Below are 22194 nucleotides of genomic sequence, written 5' to 3'. Positions count from 1 at the left end.
AGGCGAAGTGCTGGAGTGGTGAGCGAGATGAAGTCTTGAGTTCAGATAGGGGAGTGTCCCGAACTGCCGTGAGGCGGGCCAGTTCGGGTCATTGCCTTGTGTGAAGCTCGGGGCCTCAGGGAGAGTTCGGGCTCCTTGTAGGGAGTTCGGGCTCCTCGTAGGGAGTTCGGGCTCCTAGTAGAGAGTTCGGGCTCCTTGTAGGGAGTTCGGACTGCTGGTAGGGAGTTCGGACTGCTGGTAGGGAATTCGGACTGCTGGTTCCTCCCTTTGGTGCTCGCGCCCTGGGCGCGCTGTTGTGCCGAGCTGTTTGCCTCTGCCACGTGTTGAGTGATTACGAGGTCGGGCCAAATCTTCCTTCATCAATTGCCCCCCACTCCTTGTGCTAAGGGTCTTGCCTTGGCGCGGGGAGTTCGCAAGGTGGCAGGTGGATTTGTCCCGTACTTCGAATCTCGATTGACTGATAGCGCGAGGTGCGTTGTCAGGGTTCTTTGGGTTTCTTCGAGCGCCCAAAAGGAAGGAAACGTGCCGACCTGCCTACAAATGCTGATAGACGTGACAGCGCGCGCTTTATTTCAAAAATTCAAAAAGCGCATCGCTGGGAGACGTGACAGCAGGCGTCTTTTCAAATTTTGAAAACGTGCCGCTGCCGCCTTTAATGTGAGGAGACGTGCGTTGGCGTTCTGTCTGTTTCAGAAAGGCGTGCGTCAGTGCTCTGCCAGTTTCAGAAAGACGTGCGCCAATCACGTCTCGGTCTCAGGGGATGTGCGGTCAGCGCGACTACGGGCCGTCGGATTGGCTTTGATCTGTGTTGTTGCTTCTCGGTCACTGTGGGTATAAATAGTGGGGGACCCCAGTCGCTTTGTCACTTCTGTGCTTTGCCTCTTGAGCTCGCGTCCAAGTTTCAGCTCACGTCCAGGCTTTCAGTTCGCGTTCAAGGTTTTTGCTCGTTCAAGTTTTTGTAGTCTTGTTCAAGCTTTTTTTCCGGGTGAGTACCTTCCTGGAATCCACCTTCTCTCCTCGATGTCTAGCTCGGAAAGCTCAGACGGTTCTTCAAGTGAGTCAGATGCAGGTTCCATGAACTGAGTTGCATCCCTTGATAGTTCTCGCGAGCCGGAGGTAGAGCTCGAGGAAGAGTTTGAACCCGTAGGTCGAGTCGCCTCAGGTAGTTTGGCGTCCACCTCTCGTCTGGGTCGGACGTTAGACAAGTTTGGCCCCTCGACCATGACGCCTGAGGGGCTCCAATCCCTTATTACCTATTACAATTTGTCTGGGGAGTACGCTTATTTCATACCTTCGGGTAACTTTCCTTAGGAACACGGTCTTGATTAGATCGTGATATTCCGGGAGTAGCTCGCTGCGGGGCTGCGATTGTCTTTCCATCCCCTCCTTGTCGAGGTCTTGAATCACTTCGGCGTTACGCTCGGCCAGCTTCACCCGACCTCCATTCGTAATTTGGTGGGGACAATCTCCCGATTTTGCGAACAGGGCTTTCCTTTAGACTTGGAGATCTTCTCTTCCATCTTAATGCTTAAGAAGCAAGCGGGTCTCCTCCCCGAGCGTATGCGGGCGTATTACTTGTCTCCTTGCTCGAGTTTTAAGCTTTTACATGAACTTCCTAACAAGGTCCCGGCGTGGAAGCGGGACTACTTCGGGGTGCGAAGTGTGCTGGGGTGGCCGTTTCAGACCGGGTGGGGGATGGCCGCCCCCGACTCCGATGTTACGCTTGACAAAGAGACAGTGAAGGGCCTCCAGCAATGGACGCGGCTTGGGCTAAAGTGCCAACAGTATCTGACGGAGGCCAAGCTCATTGCGGCCGCCCTTAGTTCGGGTAGGTTCCTTACTTAGAGGTTCTATTTTGCTCTGTCTCTTGCTTTTTTCTGATGCCGAACTCCTTTTTGCAGGTGTGATGGACTCAGGAAGGACTCATGGTGGGCACTTGTTTCAAGGCATGAAGAGGAGGAAGCGAGTCGCCATGCGAACTCGCGCCGAGTTGCCCCGGGATGCGGAGCCCGAGGTACCAGACTACCCGTCAGAGGATCCGCCCAGGGAGCCCGAGATGGCTCCTCCAATGCAAGAAGCGGTAGGGGGCCCGTATGCTGAGACTACTTACACGGGGGCTCCCACCTACTCTGGTGCTCCTGCTTACTTTGGGTCTGCTCATACGCGAGCTGGGCCCTCGGGCTCGGGGGCCCCAGGGGAATTCAGGAGTGTGCTGTCGCCAACCCACGCTCTTCAGAAGAGTAAGGATGCCATTTTCCCCGAGGAGGTCGCGGCATGGACTGATCTCCCTCTGCACCAGGTGGGCCCTCAGGCTCGAGCTCTTTTGCTTTTATCCTTCTTGTTGTCGTTCTTTTGATCACTTGTTCTTTCTTTTTGGTAGGTGAACTCTTCTATCCATGCCTTGGCGGCCTAGGTGGAAAGGAGCTCGAGGCAGGCGCGATCTGCCGAAGAGGCTCTTCGTGCTGCCGAGACGACTTCCCGAGCTGCTAAGGCGACTGCTCGTGTTGCAGAGGCCAAACAGGCGAGGTCTCAGAGAGATGCCGAGGCCATGGGAGTCGTAGTGAAGCACATGGCGGACCTGAGGCTGGATTTGCAGCACCAGGTCGAATACCTTCAGGAGGACATTAGGGAGAGGACGCAGATCTTTTCTCAAGGTATTGAAGATGCCAAGAAGAAGGTTGTCGATGAGTACATTGCCTCGCCGAGCTTTGACGACCTAATGGTGGACTCGTACCGAAGGGGTTTCAAGCTAAGTCGGTGGATGATCCTGAATACGTACCTCGAGCTCGATATCAGTGCCATATCCACTTCGCGCATAACTCAGGAGATGGCCAATGCTACTGATGGTGAGCCAGATTCCGAGGGCGAGGCAGGGTCTTCGAGTATCGTTGAAGTACCTTCCGATAATGAAGAAGTAGCTCCGGGCTTGTAAATTAATGGATCTAAACACACCAATGGAAACATCTAGACGTGAGTTTTACACAATTCGAGATAAGAAAAAGTGAAAAATGTTTATAAATAATCAACCTACCAAAATAATCTATACTATTTTAAAAAACATAGACTCAAAAATATTTAAAAATTTTTTTAAAGACAAAATTTTTCTCTTTAAACTTAAATCTATTGATAAAAAATAGGGACAAATAAGATAATTGATTCTTGATATTAAATGAATTGAAAAGAGGTAATTTAAAGATTTTCAATGCATTCAATCCTCTTCATTAAATTCAACATTAAAGTTATTAACTTGCATTTATGTTCATTGAATCATACGTTAAGTCATTTTTGTTTCTTCTCATCATTAAGTTCTATTAATTAAAACCACACTTAATAAATTAGCAATTCCAATAATATAAAAGCTTATACTTTTAAAATCTACTTAGCAAAAATAGTATTTCCATCTAGGTGGTGGGTAAGAAATTAAATCATTTTGGGTCAAATGGGTTAATCCATGTTTGCACGATTAAATAAGTATGATAAATAAGAAATGTTTTATTAATGATAGAAATGTAATGTAAAAATTAAAATCAATTGGAAATAAATATATTTTCCTATTCTCTCTCATTAAATCCTATATTTAAGATATCTTTTTTCTCATCATTAAATTCTTGTAATTAAATACACAATATTATTTTTAATAGTATAAAAATAAATATTTTGAAAAGTAATTTGAAAACAAAACCATTTTCTTCCCTCGCGGTGGTGGGCAAGCAATTCAAACATTTGGGGTCAAATGGATTAATAAATAATGTCCTAATTAAATAATAAAAAATAAAATAAATAACTATGAAATGTAAGAAGTATTTTTATTAATAATGAAAATGGAAAGTCAAATTCAAAATCTACCTAGAAATGAAATGATGTCATAGTCATAATAAAGTTTTTAATAATAGAAAATACAAAGAATCACAAAAATAAAAAAAAATAGAGAAAATTTTGGGCACGCATATAATGTTATATATTTATAAAAAAAATAAAATATTGGGTACATCTCTAATATTATGGATTCATTATATTGAACAAAAATAAGTTTTATACATAAGAAATAAGTTTAGTAATGATGAAATGTAATACAAAATTTAATGTCAACCTAAAAAATCAAACTATTTTTCTTTTTAGATGGTGGGCCAGACACAATCACCAATTCACGCCCATGTTTATGTTTATGGTTAAAAAGAAATAGGGAGCAATTACTATTTTACCCCATTCTATGGTAACATGGCATTCTCATTAACATAGACATGGGCGTGAAATGGTGGTGAGCGTGTCCAATCTAAAAACACTCTCAAACAGCATAGGCTTTTAGCCCCCAACAGCCAAAGTTTTTCCCCCTAAAACCAAAGTTTGATTTTTTTTTTTTTTATTTCAACCAAAGTATGCTCACCCCCTAAATGATTTTTCTATTTGTCTGGAATCAATTGCAACCAACACAAAGAAGAACGTTTATCTACAAAAGAAAGGAAAAAAAAATCATGATGACATTTTGGTTATTGAACTTAATAAGGCTAAAACCAACCACTAATTAGAAACCACCACGTGGCAGTATGCTAGGGGGCATAGTTGTCAATTAACGAGATGACTTGGTCCTAACGAACTATGAGCCGACATGGTCCTAACGAGCTATGAGCTGACCTGGTCCTAATGAGCTACAAGTTGACCTCGTCCTAACGAGATACGAAGTGACCTGGTCCTGACGAGCTACGAACTTACTTGACACCAACTCATAACAAGCACAAGTAACATGTGGTCGAGCTGATCAGAACATCAATGCCAACACACTCCATGTAGGCCCATTGCCTACCACATGCACACAACGTGCTAACTGAGGGCGCAACAACTGGACTGAGCTCTGACCACGTGTGAGAGACATGTCGGTCCTTGGATGAAGCCCCTCTCCTATAAATAGGTGAATCCCCCATTCATTTTGACACAATTGAACATGGTAGTACACTACTATGAACAAGGCACGTGGACACCTCGGCACACGAAGCTCACTAGCTCCCCCTACGAGCTTTTCAACTCACCAGCTCTCCCTATGAGCTCTCTAGCTCTCCTCACGAGCACTCTAGCTCTCTACACGAACTCTCACCTCATCTCATTAAGCTCTCCAACTCACCTTACTTTCCCTTGGCATTATCGACTTAACCGCTGGAGTCCATGCCCCTAGGATCACTCGGAGCCTCTGATGTCTCTTATAGCTATAGGCCTCTTAGCAGCTGAGGTGCTGAGCTGAGGTGACACTCCGAGACAAGGTGACACCCTACTCCAACAACTTTCCATCTTTGCCTTTGTGGTCAATTTTGATCCACATCAATTGGCGTCGTCTATGGGATCCTAAGAAAAAAGCCCATTTCATCACCTTAACTAGCAAACTCCCTTGCCAAGCCAGAGATATGATAAAACTGACTTGGGGTAGCGGCCAAACTATGCTAACCCAATAAAAAGTGAGGCAAACCTAACTTATCGGCCTAAAGACACAAGTAACCAAACTTGTACTTCTTTCGGATGAGCTGATTTTGACACTACCTCCCTTGAAAGTGAGGGGCATTTGATAAGGCCAAAACTGACCACCAAGTGGCAACATGTTGGGGGGGGCAAAGTTATCAATTGACGAGATGACCTAGTCCTGACGAGCTATGAGTTGACCTGGTTCTAACGAGCTATGAGCTGGCTTGGTCCTAACGAGCTATGAACTGACCTGGTCCTGACAAGCTACGAGCTGGCCTAGTCCTGACGAGATACAAGCTGACGTGGTCCTGGTGAGCTATGAGATGACCTAGTCTTGACGAGCTACAAGTTGACTTGGTCCTGACAAGATAGAAGTTGACCTAGTTCTGACAATATACGAGTTAACCTAGTCCTAACAAGTTGATTTGACACCAACTCATAACATGCACAAGCAACACATGGCTGAGCTGATCAGAACATCAATGCCGACACACTCCATGTAGGCCCACTGTCTACCACGTGCACACAACGTGTCAATTGAGGGTGCGACAAGTGGACTGAGCTTCGACCATGTGTGAGAGACGTATCAGTCCTTGGATGAAGCCCCTCTCCTATAAATAGTTGAGTCCCTCATTCATTTGGACACAACTGAACATGGTACTGTGGTAGTATGCAATTATGAACAAGGCATGCTGGACACCTCAGCACACAGAACTCACTAGCTCCCCCTATGAGCTTTCTAGCTCATCCATACGAGCTTTTCAGCTCATCACATAGAGCTCACCAGCTCCCCCTATGAGCTCACTAGCTCTCCTCAGGAGCCCTCTAGTTCTCTACACAAACTCTCACCTCATCTCACTAAGCTCTCTAGCTCACCTTACTTTCCCTTGGCATTATTGACTTAACCGTCGGAGTCCACACCCTTGGGATAACCCGGGGCCTCTGATGTCTCTTATGATTGCAAGTCTCTTAGCAACCGAGGTGACACCCTACTCTAGCAACTTTCCATCCTTGCCCTTGTGGTCAATTTTGATAGCAATAGAACTAATAGTAAATATAATCATATCCAAGGGTTGTTGTTTTTGGATTTGCTCGCAACAAAAATTTGTTCCAACACATTCTAATATGATTTGTCTCTGCAAATCAAAAATTTGTGATTCTTAGTTTCATGGTGAGATGTGTAGACAAATATAATGTTAAAATTGCGTTGGGACAATTTTTATTGTGAACATATCTCAACCTACCGTTGTTCCATGCTCATAGTGGCCCTTTCAAAGATGTTGACTTTTGTTGGTGATGAGGGCGGATTTGGCCCTCCAATGATATTGTGACACATGGCACCTCAGAACAACTAGGTGACACCAGAAACCACTTTGGCAACAACTTGCCTTAGCCAAGTTGATGGTGTCCCACCTGGCGGCTTGGGCGCGGCCTGGCCCAGGTGCAAGCTGATAGCCTGACACAGGCACAACCTAGCGGCCTGGCACAGGCGTGACCTAGTAGCCTGCGAGACATGCTCACCAACAAATTTGGCATGCATATCCTAACACTCCCACGATCCTTGGAAGTTGGCCCACGTGCCGAACGATCCGGGGGTGGTCAACTTGCATGGCGGTTATCTCGAACCACTTATACGACCTCGCAGAAATCTTGGATATGGTGCGTGAAGCCCACGCCAAACAATGCCTATATAAAGGCACCAACCCCAAGGGCAAGGGAGGAGGGCAAGTAAGCAAGTAAGCATTTTCTAGTTCTCACACTTTATGATTTTTAGCTCGTAGTCTACTATGAGAGTACTGACTTAAGCCTCAGAGCGACCTCGTCGGGTAAGCCACCCCGGGTCCTCTTACATTTGGTTCCTTGCAGGATTCTAAAGAGCAAGGAAGCTCGTCACCTAACCTGCCCAGCTCACCACCAAGTAGCTCAAGGTAGCTCACCACAAGGCAGTCCACCAGGTAGCTCACCACCAAGCAGCTCATCAAGGTAGCTCACCACAAGGCAGTTCGCCACCAGGTAGCTCGCCACCAAGCAGCTCATCAAGGTAGCTCACCACAAGGAAGTTCGCCACCAGGTAGCTGCTCACCACCAAGCAGCTCATCAAGGTAGTTCGCCACTAGGTAGCTCACCACCACTAGGTAGCTCACCACCAGGCAGTTCGCCACTAGGTAGCTCACCACCAGGCAGTTCGCCACTAGGTAGCTCACCACCAGGCAGTTCGCCACTAGGTAGCTCACCACAAGACAGTTCACCTCTAGGGAGCTCCACTTCAGCCTCTGAGTCACAGGCCACTTGGAATCAGATGAACGGATGAGATACTTAGCCAAAAAAATGATATGTGACTAGAAACGGTTACATCAGTTGGTATCCAAAACCATGTGGTCAAAGGATAGGGTCGAACATATCATTTGAGTCTGGATCTCCTACATTTGAAATGGTGTGGGTAGTGGTGCACTTCGAATAAGTAATAAACACGTCATGGGAATTTTGTTTTATAGAGCAAACGATAAAACTCCCATTAAATTATAATGTTTTTTATTTTTGAAATTTAAAAAGATAAAGTAAAAGTGAAAAAAAAAAGAGAGAAAACCCAAGTCTTTTGAGATTGCTACCTTTGTACTACGAGTGAAAACTCCAAGGTGCTATCCACCATTAAGATTGCACAATACCTTCTTCTTCAAGCTTCAATCAGGGGTCAAGCTTGTTATCCGTGCTTAATTAATATCTATAGCACACCCTTATGCCTCGTTCAGTTTTTGGTAATTTACTTATCTGGATAGAAATACTTATCTGGGTAAGTACATTTATCCATGTTGTTTTATTTTGCAGATAAATAAGGCAATGACTGTTCCAATCATAAGAATTCATTATTAAAAGAGGCATTTTTTCTCATTCAAGTTTTTGCAACTCCCTCCTCCCCCAGGTGGGAAAGTTATTTACCCACCTATAGTTAGGCTCAGTTTGGAAGGAGTACAAATTTGACTACAAGACCTTGCATTTTATATTATTTTCTATGTATTTCTATGGTACACAATTGTATTTGCACTCTTTAGCTCTGTTTGGAAGGAGTATGAATACAAATATGTAGAGTGCAAAGCCTTGTATTTTATATTATTTTGTATGTATTTGTACTGTACAAACTTGTACTTGTACTCCTTCCAAATTGAGCCTTAAGGAAAATAAATTTTTCTGAGCTCACACATAAATCTGGAAAATATTCAAAAAAGAGCATGGGTTTCTTGGTCAATGGGAACCAAAATCCCATTTACCAAGTTTCCCCCTCTCAAAAAAAAAGAACTAACACATCCTTAGGGAGCGTTCTTTTTTTGGATTTTGAGAAGGGGAAAGTTGTTCAATGGGATTTTGGTCCCTATTGACCAAGAATTCCATGTTGTTTTTTCAGATTAATGTGGGGACCAAAGGAAGTTTATATTCTTGAGTATCATTCCTAGGTGGGTAAATAACTTTCCCACTTGGGGGGAAAGTTTCCAATACTTGAATGAGACAAAAATGCCCCTTTTAATAATAATTTGTATGGTTAAAATGATCATTTTTTTTTACTTGAGAAATAAAAGAACATGGGTAAATACACTTACTTAGGTAAGTGTTTTCCAAAAAAAACTTACCTAGATAATTGCATTAACCTGGATAAATAACTTACCGAAAAGTGAAGATAATGCCTTGATGCAATTAAATGTACGTTCAATGAAAAAAAGAAGAGAGAACTACAAACAAGTAGAGTATAAAGTGAGAATAAAAAACTATGGGAACACTTTGAGAGCATGATATTATATTGAAAATATCTTCCGTATTTATGTTAAAATCATGCGGATGGAATATTCCCAATATACAGTTGAATGTGCTTTGAGAGTGTTCTCTTAATTTTTACTTTTAGGAGATCCTACGGCTTTATTATATGGATTATCATACAATTGTCCATATCTCCTGCACTTAGAGTTTTGTGTTAAATGGTACACTAACCGATGAAAATTCGTGTGACTAGCAAGATATGTGCAGGGGTGGCCCCTATTGATAGGCCACCGGGTTGTCAAAGCTAAAGAACCAAACTTTTTAGTTTTTTTGGATAAATTACAAAGACCCCTTGTACTATGCAACAGTGACAAAATCCCCCTGTACTTATTTTTGAGCCTTTGCCCCCTGAAATTTGACCATTAGACAAAGATCCTCTCCGTTATCATTTTATTCGTTAACTTTGAAAAAGATTCTTATTTGAACGTTTAAACTTTTTAAATACCCAAACTATCATTTTTATATTCTTCATTGGCTTCTCGATTGAACCTCAAAACTAACCTCAAGCACTCTACACCACCATACCAAAGGGTTGGAAAGTTTTTGCATCATTTCGGGCTGTGCATCTGGACGAAAACCACTATAAAGACTCTCGAACCTTTAATCCCTGTAGATGGCAGTAGGTCCCCCACCTCTCTCCCTCTCTGTTGAATTCATTCATTTATTTATTTCAATGAAATAATGAGAGAGACGTTGTAACTTAAAAAGCAGCAACAGCGACGGGGAATCTGTTTACGCCATTCGGCGGAGGCCCACGTCTTTGTCCTGGGTATGAGCTTGCTTGACTCGAGATCTCAGTCTTCCCCCACCACCTCGTCACTCGCTTCAGGTATGATTTATACATGCACCAGGAAAAGAAAAAAGAAAATTTTCTACGTTTCTGTTTCTGTGTTTTCAAAGATTAACTCATTAATCGTTAAACGAATAATTGCAGTTGGGTTCCAGCCGACAAAGACAAGCCGGTTTTCTTCCCGACCACCAGGACTCTCAAGCGATATCCGATCAACGTCCAGCGCAGAAGGAAAATTGCAGCAAATACAGAAGAAGGAGTAAATGAAGAAGAAGAAGAAGAAAAGACAAGCTGGTTTTCTTCTCTATTCCTTTGGTATTTCCAAATTCAATGCAAATTGGTTGGGTTGAGTTTTGTTCTTTATAGCACTCCAATTTGGAAAATTTGAAGTGCAAAGAATTTTGCAAGCGCGGGGAGTTGTCTGTTTTCACTTGCCTTTGGCAAGTCTCTGTTTTTGTTCCTTCGTTTTACGCTGGAGCATGAAACTTACCTAATCCTGTATCTGAAGCCTGTAAGCTAATAAGATAGATTTGATTCATTATTTTCTTTGCTTTTCTTTTTCCTTAACTGTGAGTAAAAAACTGAATTGGTTCAAATTCTGTTGTAATTACTGACTTAAGAGCTTCTCGTGATTCAAAATATCAGGTTTCTATACATTTTTTTTTTCTTTTTTGTTGCATTGGTGTAGAAAAATCTTCCCATGTATCATAAAATTTAGAGCATCTTGCTTGGAGTATTTAAGATTGTAGATTGTAGCCCTGAAATGTTAAATACAAATTCCTCACTTGCAGACTAAAAGAAAGGTAGGAAGATTCTAGTCTAGCGATTGAAAAAACATAGCTCACATGCAGAGAGGATGGGCACTTTGGATACATAGCCTACACGCAAACAGTAAGCCAGTAACCCAAATGACACCTGACTAAAATAAATGCCCGGTATGCAAAAATTCAAAAGTAACAGCCTAAGCCAAACCAAAGTCCACCATGACAAACTTGGACATGATTGTGTACTGGTAAATTAAATCAAACCCTATTGAACCAGTTCAACAGGCCTGAGCAACTAAACATACCTTGAGACAAAGAGGACTTTAAGCACTTAGATGTTCATCTAGTACCGGCAAGAGTAGAACCTTAAAATAGTTGAAATGATGCTAAATTTTATAAGGAAAAAGTATTCCAAATAGTGTGCTTCATTATGAGAATGAGCCTCCTATGAAGACTCTTGACCATTATTTTGTGCTTTGGTTTCAACCTCACAGCAGGGGAGTTGTCAAATGTTTGTGATAACTTTCATCAGAAAGTAAACTTGTGCTGCTTTATCTCCTTGATGGCTCAGAGGCTGGTTCTTCTGCTCCAAACCCTTGGCTTTTCCAAAGGTTGTCATATTTAGAGCTGTAACATCCTTTGGCTTGTCACATGCATATGTTTAATAGGAAGGAAAATATCAGAATTCTAGAAGATAGAAATAATGCTCTGTTGTAATTCTGGACGATCCACCTTGATAAGAAAGAATAAAATAAGATAAGGTAAGGAATACAGAATTCTATTTCATCCTTCTGACATGTTCGTCGTGCTGTCGACCACTCCACTTTCTTTCTCTCGTGTCCTCGGGGGTGTCCTCCTCGAGCGCCCAACCAGTCGCTCGACTGAGTTTCTCTTTACTTTTGGGGTGTCGGATCAGGGATCTGCAGGACCAGATATCCATTTTATGGGTTAAATAGGTTTTAAGCAAGGTTTAAAGTATTGAAACATATCGGTCGATACGTATTATTTCGGGACTCTTTCGATATGTCTCTATAGTGGGTGTATTAGAGATTTGATTGATTCAGGGGGTGGAGGAGTTCTAAACCACTCCCTCTAAACTAGTTGTGAAAAAATAAAAAAGCATCAAAAGCAGTATTAATTTCCCCGATACGCCCATACCGATATATCAGACATATCAATATTTTGAACATTGGTTTTAAAAGAAAAAAGGGTAACAAAAAGAAAATAAAAAAAGTTTAGTAGGATATTTTAGTAATTAACGCTTTCTATCTTCTGAATTAACGATCAAGGGGCAGGGCCTTTGTCTAATGGTTAAAGTTTAGGAGGTCTTTGTTGCAAAAAAAAAAAAAATACAAGGGAGACTTTATGGCTGACCCATAGTAAAATGAGGGTATTTGTAGTTTACCCTTTTTTTTCCTTCTTTCAATTGATGCGACTTAGGTACGAAAGAACGCCACATAAGCTAAAACGTATAAGTGAATTATTTATATGAAAAGAATTATTCATCTCTAACAAGTGACAACCAGCAACGTTAGATGAAGTATAATGGGCGTTTCCTTTTTCACGCATGGGTTTGAAATTAGAGTAAATTTATATTGGAGAGTCAACTGTGTTTTATATTTTCTGAAAATTAGAGGAATTTGGCTAGGTGAACGTCGTCAGGTCAGTAGTTTCGAATTCTTTTTATATTTCTGTGATGTATTATTTACCAGTAAAATCTGTGTAGCATGCGTGCAAGACCCACTCAAACAGACCCTAGAAACATGTCTGGGCCAAAATTGTTAAGAGAAAATTCTTGATAGGTATCCTGTAATTTAGGTTGAGTGCCAAATACTTTAAATTATGATAATCTAGTATCTGAATTTTCAATTTGCCACAATTTGCTACTTAATGTGAAAAAGTCCTAAATACCCTCCCTCACCTCTTCTTCCTCCCGCTATCCTCGGTGTTTGCACTCCAAGAACGGTTCATCCACCAAAACATATGGCTTTATTCTTCACCAACTCCTCTACCACTTTTGCTTCTTCCTTCATCACCACGTACTCTTCTTCCTTCACATTCTTCCTCAACCAGTCCGACATCTCCAGTTGGGGCACCGCAGTGTCGGTTGACAGTTCATCCGTGGACACTATCTTGTAAATTTTGAAATCCCGGTTCCTTGTTGGGTAATTCCTCTCAAACCAACCAGGGCTGCCACTGTTTCTCTCCGGCAAGACAACATCGATGAAGACGCAATGTGGGTACCCTTCGAGCGAGTCCCCTGTTAAAGTCCGGCAGGAATTTGGTCCTCTTCAAGTACTTGTTCGACTCCACATGAGCTCTTCTTGGTGGTTCCAGGAGCACATCCTCGAGTCCATCCAATGCCACCTTGGCTTCTGAAGGGAACGCGCAGAGGCGCCTCTTATTTGGCCAATTCCCGGATGATAGTTTGGAGGGGCCAGTTTTCTTCATTGCTACAATTGTGGATGCATATCGCCAGATGTAGACAATCTTGTAATTTGAGGGCTTCCAGAAAGCATCCGAAGGGTCGTTGCTCAATTGGATAGCTGCAATGCCGCCGGTCTTGAGCGTGCGATCGATGAATTTACCAGAGCCAAAGCTGGAAGCGAATGTGAAATCAAATGTTGCATCCGGAACTGAGCTCTGGCGTTCGGTACCGAATTCAGAGATGAGATATATCTCGTTATCATTGTAGAACCGAGGACTGTGAACGATCACCTCTCCGGCGCTGCCGTGGCATACAAAGAGGGCCTTGCCTTCAGATTTAAGAACACTTTCGTCGGTTAAATCCCGAAACAACATGGTAAATAACTCTGCATTGATGAGTTAAGGGCCAAAATTGGCCTCAGAATCGGTCACGTAGAAATAGCTGGGGGTAAATTGAAAATTCGGGTTATTTAGGACTTTTTCATCTTCTAATTGAGGAAATTTAACATTGGGTACTAAATTGTTGCAAATTGAAAATTCGGGTACGATTTAAATTACGAGTATTAAATTGACACTCAACCTAAAATACAGGATACCTATTATTGGAAAATTTCCCAATTGTTTAATTTGCAGTCTACACTACACATCACAGCTCCTCTTCTTCAAGCTATCTATCACTTGTCTTGTACTGTTTACCCATTTTCGTGGGTCTGGCATATCCCTTTCACGCATGGCTTAAGAGCTGAGACCCATGTCATCTATGGAAGATTGTATATATGTGTTGAATCAGAATGGTCAATTCTTTTACCGAAAAACACAACCACCTAACCAGTATGGGGCGGCACATCTAGCCATCTGCACATCCTAAATTGGCTTTGGCTCATTTTTTTTATATTATTATTTTTTTAAATTGTTTAAAACTCATCATGACTTTTGATAGAAATTGTCCACAGCATAAATGTAATTTTAAATTGAGAGACGTTGTGCTCTCATTGTACCGCTTGAAAATATTTCGAGGAAGCTGAAATTTTGGTTTTGGATCGAAAATGGTAATTTATTAACCCTAATTAGTCTTTTTAACGTTAAGTTACTGATATAGGATCCTTGGATGTTTTGAAAAGTTATGGTAAGTTTAAGAGAAATGTTGAATAGTTATAGTGAGTTTTAGATAATTTTTTTTTTTTTAATTTATGCTACTAGAAAAATAATGATATTGTTCTAAGAGTTTTGACCAATTAAAATCTATGCAAAATTTGATAAATACCACCTGATTGATTATCACTTTTATGATATGAATTGATGGGTTACAAGTTTCTCGGTATCATAATTGACCCTTTTTTCATGCTAGCCAATGGGAATTATGGGATGATCCAACATAAGAAGGTGGTCCGTGTCAGACTAAAACGAAAACATACCCCTGAACAAAGAAACACGATTCCCTCGAAGTTGGGGTCCAATCTAACTAACGTTGACAAGGGTTTGATAGAAAATGAGAGAAAAACAGAAAGTGGGAAAGTTATTTTTTTATGCAAACCAAACACATCCTAACTGATTTTTTTTTCGTTAAGCTGACATGGACTACTCTTTCACATGGGATCATCTCAGTGGTTGGTATAACGAATTGCTATCAAGTCTGATCACATTGGTTGGATCAGCCACTTTGGTGGAGCCACCAATTTGAATGATTTTTCAAGATGATGAAAAGTGGGTGTTGGCGTGTTGATGATTCCTAAATTTAGTTATTTATGAAATTGAAATCACATGAAGCAAAACATTGGTTATTTCTTTGATGTAAATCGATTCTCCTTTTTTTTTTAAAAAAAAAATTTCCAATTATTATCTTATAGTTTGGGCCTAGTGTCATTTTGGTCTCCAAACTTTAAAATACAACAATTCATTATCCAAACTTTTAAAACATGTCAATCCAATACCTACTGTTAACCAATCCGTTAATCAGCCATTGAGTGGTTTTTGAAAAGATATAAATGTCCTTCGAGTGTCATTTGATTCTCTTTATCAACCATTTGAACATTAATAAATGATGAATAGTCCCAAATTCTTACTTCTTCTTGAATACCCATTGAGACATGACCAAATAGAAGAGACAAGAATTTAGGATTGTTCATTTTTTAGCAATATTTGGATGGTTAACAAAGAGAATTAGATGACACTCAAAGGCCATACATCTTTTTAAATGTCACTTAACGGGTGATTAACGATAAATACCAGATTAGTATGTTTAAAAATTTGAATACTAAATCATCGCATTTTAAAGTTTGAGAACCAAAATGACACTAATCCCAAAATATAGGATACTAATAGGGAATTTCTCCACTTTTTTTCTTATAAGTGGGTCTCACATGTGACATCGGCAAAATATTAATAAAGCAAAGTGATACTTGGATCTAGAAAATGAATCCATGGTATAATTTGGGTTATATGGTAATTTTGAATTCCATGGTTTTGGGATTGAGTATTTGCAAATTTTAGTAATTTCAATTTCTGAAACGGCACAATTGGGAAATCATTCATGCTCACAGACACACCTTTAATTTTTGCATTGCCCTTTCAGTTTTTTTTTTTTTATTTCTTTTTTCTCCAAGTATCGCATGCTACAAAATTTAAGGGGAATCAGGATAAGGACAAATAGATCTATTCATGGCTCGGCCTTGGCTCAGGTTTGGGTGAGGCCCATTAGACTCAGGTTCTGTTTGGTTCATGGTTGGAATCACAATCGGAATCAAAATCTTCTAGAATTGGAATCGGAATGATCTATTCTCATAATCTGTTTGGTTCAGATAGTAATGAGAATGGAAATTGGGATCAACACTCAACAGGAATGAGATTGCATTCCCAAGGGAGAGGCAGGAATGGCCATTCCCTCAAATGGGGGAATGCCATTCCAGTAAGAATGAGAATGAGATTTTAATTCCGCCCAACCAAACAGTTAGAATCAAAATAGCTCATTCTAATTCTAATTCCAATTCCAATTCCAAACCCCTATTCCTGGGATGCTTTTAACCTATAACTTTAGCCACAGCCTAAGATGACTGAACCTGGTGGAACATCAAAAACTTGATTGAGGACTGCTATTAGTGAAAGAAATATGCTCATAGTCGACTATAATGAAGCAAATCTTGCAGTTGACTGGATGTGATCTAAGAGTTCACTGGAACACTCCATGGTGAAAAACCCAAAAGATCTGGGCTCAAAAGATAGCGGGAGAAAAAAGAGGATGAAACATGGTGAAAAACCCAAGCAAGACTACAAACAGAAGATGGTAGGAAAATCTTAAGGTATGTTTGGTTGTCGCGACGGGGATGAGAAAATAGAAATATTCGCTTAAGATTCCTATTTTCTCTCGTTTGTTTTGGTCGAAACAATAGGATGAGATGAGAACTTGCATCCCAAAAGTAGAGACGAGGTGCGACCCCGGTGAGAAACGAAAACAATGAGAAGTCGATGAGAAAAAAATGTCGAAGGCAACATCTCCATTCACATATCCCTACGATCAAATCTCCAACCACTGTTTTCTTCACCTCTAACGAATCTAAGACCTCCGTTTCACATTTCTTGGCCATTTTGTATTTTTTTTCTCTGAAAACTCATTACCGGTTATCTTCCAAGTGAGGTTCAGACCCTATCCATAGGGTGTTTAATCTCTGGTGAAAACATGGAATCTCCTCCGTTTTCTTTCATTGAACCTTTTCTTTTTATATTTTCTTCCCTCAAAAACCTCATTGTTTTTCTAACTAGCTAAGCTTCAGAACCCCAAGCGCCAAAGAGTCCAATCACTGTTCTTCATCTCCAACGAAGGTAAGATCTATCCATGCTTCGTTTCTCTCTGGTAAACTAATTTTTGTATTTTTTTTCTCTAAAACTTCATTGCTTTTCTTCCCATTCGTGATTTCTTAGCCTTTCGACAACCAAATATTGGTAGATCTGCTTAAACCTCTGTTCTCATCGTTGCAGGTCTAACAAGTTTGTAATTTTTTTTTATGATATATTGGTTAGATTTCTTAGGCATCCCTGTTTCTTGGCCATCACCATCGTTGCAGATATGCTAAAACCTCTATTGCAGATTTGCTATCATTGAACCTCTGCTATTAAGTAGAAGGATTTATTATTGCAGATCTAAACCTTGCTAAACTTCTGTCATCATCATTGATCATGGTTGAAGGGGAATATAGGAGACAACCATGGGTGTTCATGTTCCACTGTTGTTAATGGTTGAAGAGGAATGAAATCAAGCATCTTGCAAAAATTTGTCTCAGCAACCAAACATAGGATGCCAAAATGAGAAAATAAAATTTCTTTTCTGATCCCATCCCTTCTCATCCCACTATTTCTCAGCAACCAAATGGACCATTAGAAGAAACAAGATGGGAGAAGAACATGATGATTCACTAAGACATTTTTGAGTTAGGATCTATTACACATGTACAATCCCCAACCCTATTATAGGTAGGATTCAATCCCAAGTCTCCACCACAAGAGAGACCTTACCAACTAGCCACCTGTCATTTTGCATGATTCTTCCTTCTTAGTTGATCTTATTTCAACAATTGTTGCCGGACAATTCTTGTTACTAGTTTCTCTCTCTCTCTCTCACACACACACACTCATCTATGATGTTGGAAAGACATGATATCAAAAGAGCTTTGACCAATTACAATCTCCCATAAGTTTTGAAAAATACCACCTAATTGGTCCCCATTGAATAACATGCATGACTTTTTTTAATTTTTTTTAATTGCTTCATGGAGCTACACAATACATGGAGGGTTATACGTTCCAACCCATAACCCCCAAACCCTGAGAAGGGTGAGCTTTGATCCCAAAGTCTCCGCTACAATCAGCCAGAGACCTTACCAAATTGCAATGAATGGTTTAATTATCAATTTGGCTTTTAGTGTCTTAAATAATCGTACCATGAAATATTTAAGGCCCCGTTCGCTTTTCAGTAAGTTATTTACTCGGGTAAATGTACTTACTTGGGTAAGTTTTTCTTGGGAAATACTACCCGGGTGAATGCATTTACCCATGTTCTTTTATTTTTCATGTAAATAAGGCAATGGCCATTTTAGCCATAAAAATCCATTATTAATAAGGACATTTTTGTCCCATTCAAGTGTTGGCAACTTTCCCCCTAGGTGGAAAAGTTATTTACCCACCTAGGAGATGGGTATCACTTACCCGGGTAAGTGATACCTAGGAAAATAAACATTCCCTAATCCTTACATAAATCTAAAAAAAGAACATGTGATTCTTGGTGAATGGGAACAAAAATCCCATTGACCAACTTCCCCCCTCTCAAAATCCGAACAAAGAATGCCCCTAAAAGTAAAATAACCAACAAACCACGCAAATCAGTGATTAAACTTTAGCTTACCCAAATTTAATTTAGTTGCTTATTTTCAATAGAAATACTTGCCCCGGCATCACATCAAAACAGCCGTCTTGAAATTTCAGTCCACTTGTTTTTGTTTCCTCGAAAATGCTAGAATGTGAAAACAGAATATTTTCCTATATATGCTATGAAAACTGAATTGTGACCACACAACTTCTTTTATTAATGACATGCGTGTATAATTCAGGCCTTATTTGATAATCTCATGCTCCAATAAAATAGGAGAGGCTGATGTTCATATGCTATAAATTTCAGTGGCTGAGATGTGGGCTGCGCTTGAGGCCTATAAACTTGTACTTCAGATCAATGCTCGAGAAATCACCATTGAAGGAGACTCCTTTTAGTATTAGATTAGGATAGTCGTGGGATTTCATGTTTCTGGTTCTACTTGATGCTGCGGGCAGGTTTTTCCCTCTCCGGCAGTGATCGTGCTCTTCCCTAGGCTGTGTTTGGTTTGAGGGAAAAAATAGGGATCAAAAAGAAAGAAAAGATAGAGAAATTCATACAAGATTTGTAAGGTTTTTCATCTACCTTTCCCTACTTTTTCCTTTAAACCAAACATAGCCTTATTGTATCAAAAGAAAAAAATCACAGACCCTTGTTCCCCCAACTCCATTCATCCTTTTCTCTCTCTTACACGTACCATGATAAGCAATTGGGCTGCTACCAACCAGCCCCTTAGAATGTCGGGGTATTTTAAAAATTATATATTTTTATTTATTTACAAAAATTTCTTAGCAAATCCCCATAGGTGATATGGTAAGAGGCCTTAAAATGTTTTGTTTTGGGTAAAAGACCAAATATTTTCATTGATAAAACAAAGAAGGGCCAGCCGGTTTCCAACCACAAAGGCAGTCCTACAAACCATTCACTCTTAATATCAGTCCGGATCTACTGGGTACAACATTGTAAGCACATTCAATTAGTAATTAATAAATATTTTTGACAACTGCCAAAAGTTTGTTTTTACTTTTTAATCGTTGGATAGGTTGAGGGTAGTTTAAGAGACACATGTCAAATTTTCTAAGTAGTTACCTGCTATTCTCACAACTAGAGCAGTCCACAGATAAAAACTCGACCAAAACCAAGTCAGACGTTGCAACCTTGTTCATTTGTAACAGTGCAGCTTACCTAGTTAAATGCACTTACCCAAGTAAATGCTTCCTAGGTAACATTTACCTGGATAAGTATATTTAGCCATGTTCTTTTGATTTTTAGATTCCCAGGTAAATAATAAAATAACAATTTAATCCACAAAAGGTAACTATTAAAATGGGTAAAAAGGTCCTATCATGTTTTATAAAATTTTCTCTATGGTGGAAAAATTATTTAATCACTTGGGAGATGAATAAATATTACCCAAAAATGTAATGATGACTTTACCATGGGACCCATTGACCAACTTTCTCATGCATATTTACATACAAACAGGCCCCAAATTAAATCCCAAGCTCCAATACGTTAAGAAGCAAACTCATGATGAACAACCTTGTTGCCACCTCTGAAAGAGAAACTAAATTTAATATTCAAACCAGTTTTATTCAGCAAATGCCAAACAGCAGAAGCATTAAAAGATTTGACTGAAAAAGCATTAACCACAGTTTGGGAATCACTTTCTGTAATCAAGTTTGAGAACCCAAAGTCCATAGCTTAGAGAAAAAAAAATATATTGTACAGATATGGTATGGCAAGGACCACGGCCATTCTTGGCTAGCAAAAAACTTCTAATGAAGTTTTGCTTTGACAGTTCCTGGCTTTAGAGGATGCCAGAAGTAGGTCCATCCGTCCATCTTGCTTACTACTAGTTTGGAAAAAAAAGTATAAATATAAATATGACATAAAATACAGTCTAATTTGTTGTAAAAGTTAAATCAGTTTTTTTTTTTTTTTTTTTTGCAAAAGTTTCATGAAAAGTGGGCCTACTAATTATTTATTTAGTTAGTTAGTTAGATGGGCTAATTGACATGTGGTCGGACGCTCTCATTTTTGAAAAGACAAAAAAAAAAAAAAACCTGAAATTGAGGAACGAGCACATTTGCACATCCCATAATCACATTCACTTATCAGGTAGGGTTTGTAATTAATTGCTTTTATGCATATAGATGAACAAACAAAAATGAAAGGTTTTTATTTCAGTCCATCTCATAAAGTTTTATTGGTTTGTACAGTTGGAACAGTAAGAGATGGGGAAATGAATCAAATAGTGAATCATAGATGGAGGTAGTGATAAATAAAACCCAGAAATCAATAAAAATTTCTGATGTAGACTGAACCATAAATTTCTCAAGAATATAATTTAAGCTTGTGCATGCTTAAAGAGAAGGCAATAAAGTAGTTGACTTTAAACCACTGTGGGCTAAGAAATTACTGTTGAGAGGTCAAGTTCATGAATATATGTGAACAAAATGACCATTGAGGATGCTTGGGGGTCATTCTATCCTTCATGTTGTTTAGTGTCTCCTTGGGGTCATACTTTTGAATAAAATAATATTTCTTCTCCTTTCTAAGACACTAATCGCCCCTGTTTCACTTTTAAATCAAATTGAACAAAATGCCATTCTGTCTTATCCAATAATTTCTATCCTCAAGTTTTGTAAAAGGCATCCAAGTTTGAATTACGTGCCCACCTTTGATTAGGCCTATATTTTATAAGTGACATGTTTAGAGGATGAGCTTCAATATAAATGGTTTTCAATTTTGTTTTTTTTTTTATGACAAGCTATTAATAATTTGGCTATACTAAAAAAAATAAAGGGTATTGCACAACTTGATTAATTGATTTTGCTTTTGAAAACAAAAGTAATTATTGCATTAACAAAAAAACAGAAAATTTTGTTGATGTGGCAATTGCTTTTATTTGTAAAAATAAAAGTAGAGCATTTTTGTGTCAGATTATTAAAATGTCCAAAACTATATGATTTGTATTGTTGATATTTATAAGGGCACTCTTGACATTTATCCCATTCGGCTAAAGTTAGCAATAGAATCAATCAATAAGCGATTTTTAAGGATTAAGAAACAACTGAGAGGAGGTTTTAGTATTTGTCAAAAATTTTAGATTCTAATGTGGGTATAATTGGTCACTTCACCAGATGATGACACGTGGTGCTATCCAAGGGCAATTTCATCACTCTGACCACGACTAAGGGCATTATTGTAACTTTTCTAAATCATTGCTATGGTACTACAAGTGTTACGTTCTCGGATGAACCCACTCTCAGCACATTTATGGTGGGGTAATGCTCCGACCGTTGTCTCTATAACAGTTGTATTCATGATCGAGATTCATGAATACAACTACTAGGTGACTGATTGCCTATTACTTCTCTCCTAGGTGATTCCAGCTATAAAAGGATATTGAAGCCTGAGGTAGTATTATCATGCACACTTGAGTTCTCTACTCTATTCCCTTGTTGTGACATTGACTTATCTTTAGCCCTCAGTTAACTTGACCATTGGAGTCTTTGTCCCTGAGACACTTTGAGAAACTACAGTCGAAGGAAGATGAGAAACTACAGTCGAAGGAAGATCTTTCTTTCTATATTGTT

At 39.7% G+C, this 22194-nt stretch overlaps 1 protein-coding gene across 1 annotated transcript; it reads right to left on the bottom strand.

The window, feature by feature from the left end:
* Positions 1–12984: 12984 nt before the first annotated feature.
* LOC104591305 (uncharacterized) lies at positions 12985–13611 on the bottom strand. The gene has a single exon (XM_010250113.1). The coding sequence runs from the start codon at positions 13609–13611 to the stop codon at positions 12985–12987; it is 627 nt and encodes a 208-aa protein (XP_010248415.1).
* Between the last annotated feature and the right edge of the window lie 8583 nt (positions 13612–22194).

The sequence above is a fragment of the Nelumbo nucifera genome, chromosome 6, assembly GCF_055504915.1.
Source record: "Nelumbo nucifera cultivar China Antique chromosome 6, China Antique-T2T, whole genome shotgun sequence".
Classification (NCBI taxonomy): Eukaryota; Viridiplantae; Streptophyta; class Magnoliopsida; order Proteales; family Nelumbonaceae; genus Nelumbo; species Nelumbo nucifera.
Note: the sequence above shows the minus strand (reverse complement) of the source record. Positions and strands in the feature narration are given on the sequence as shown.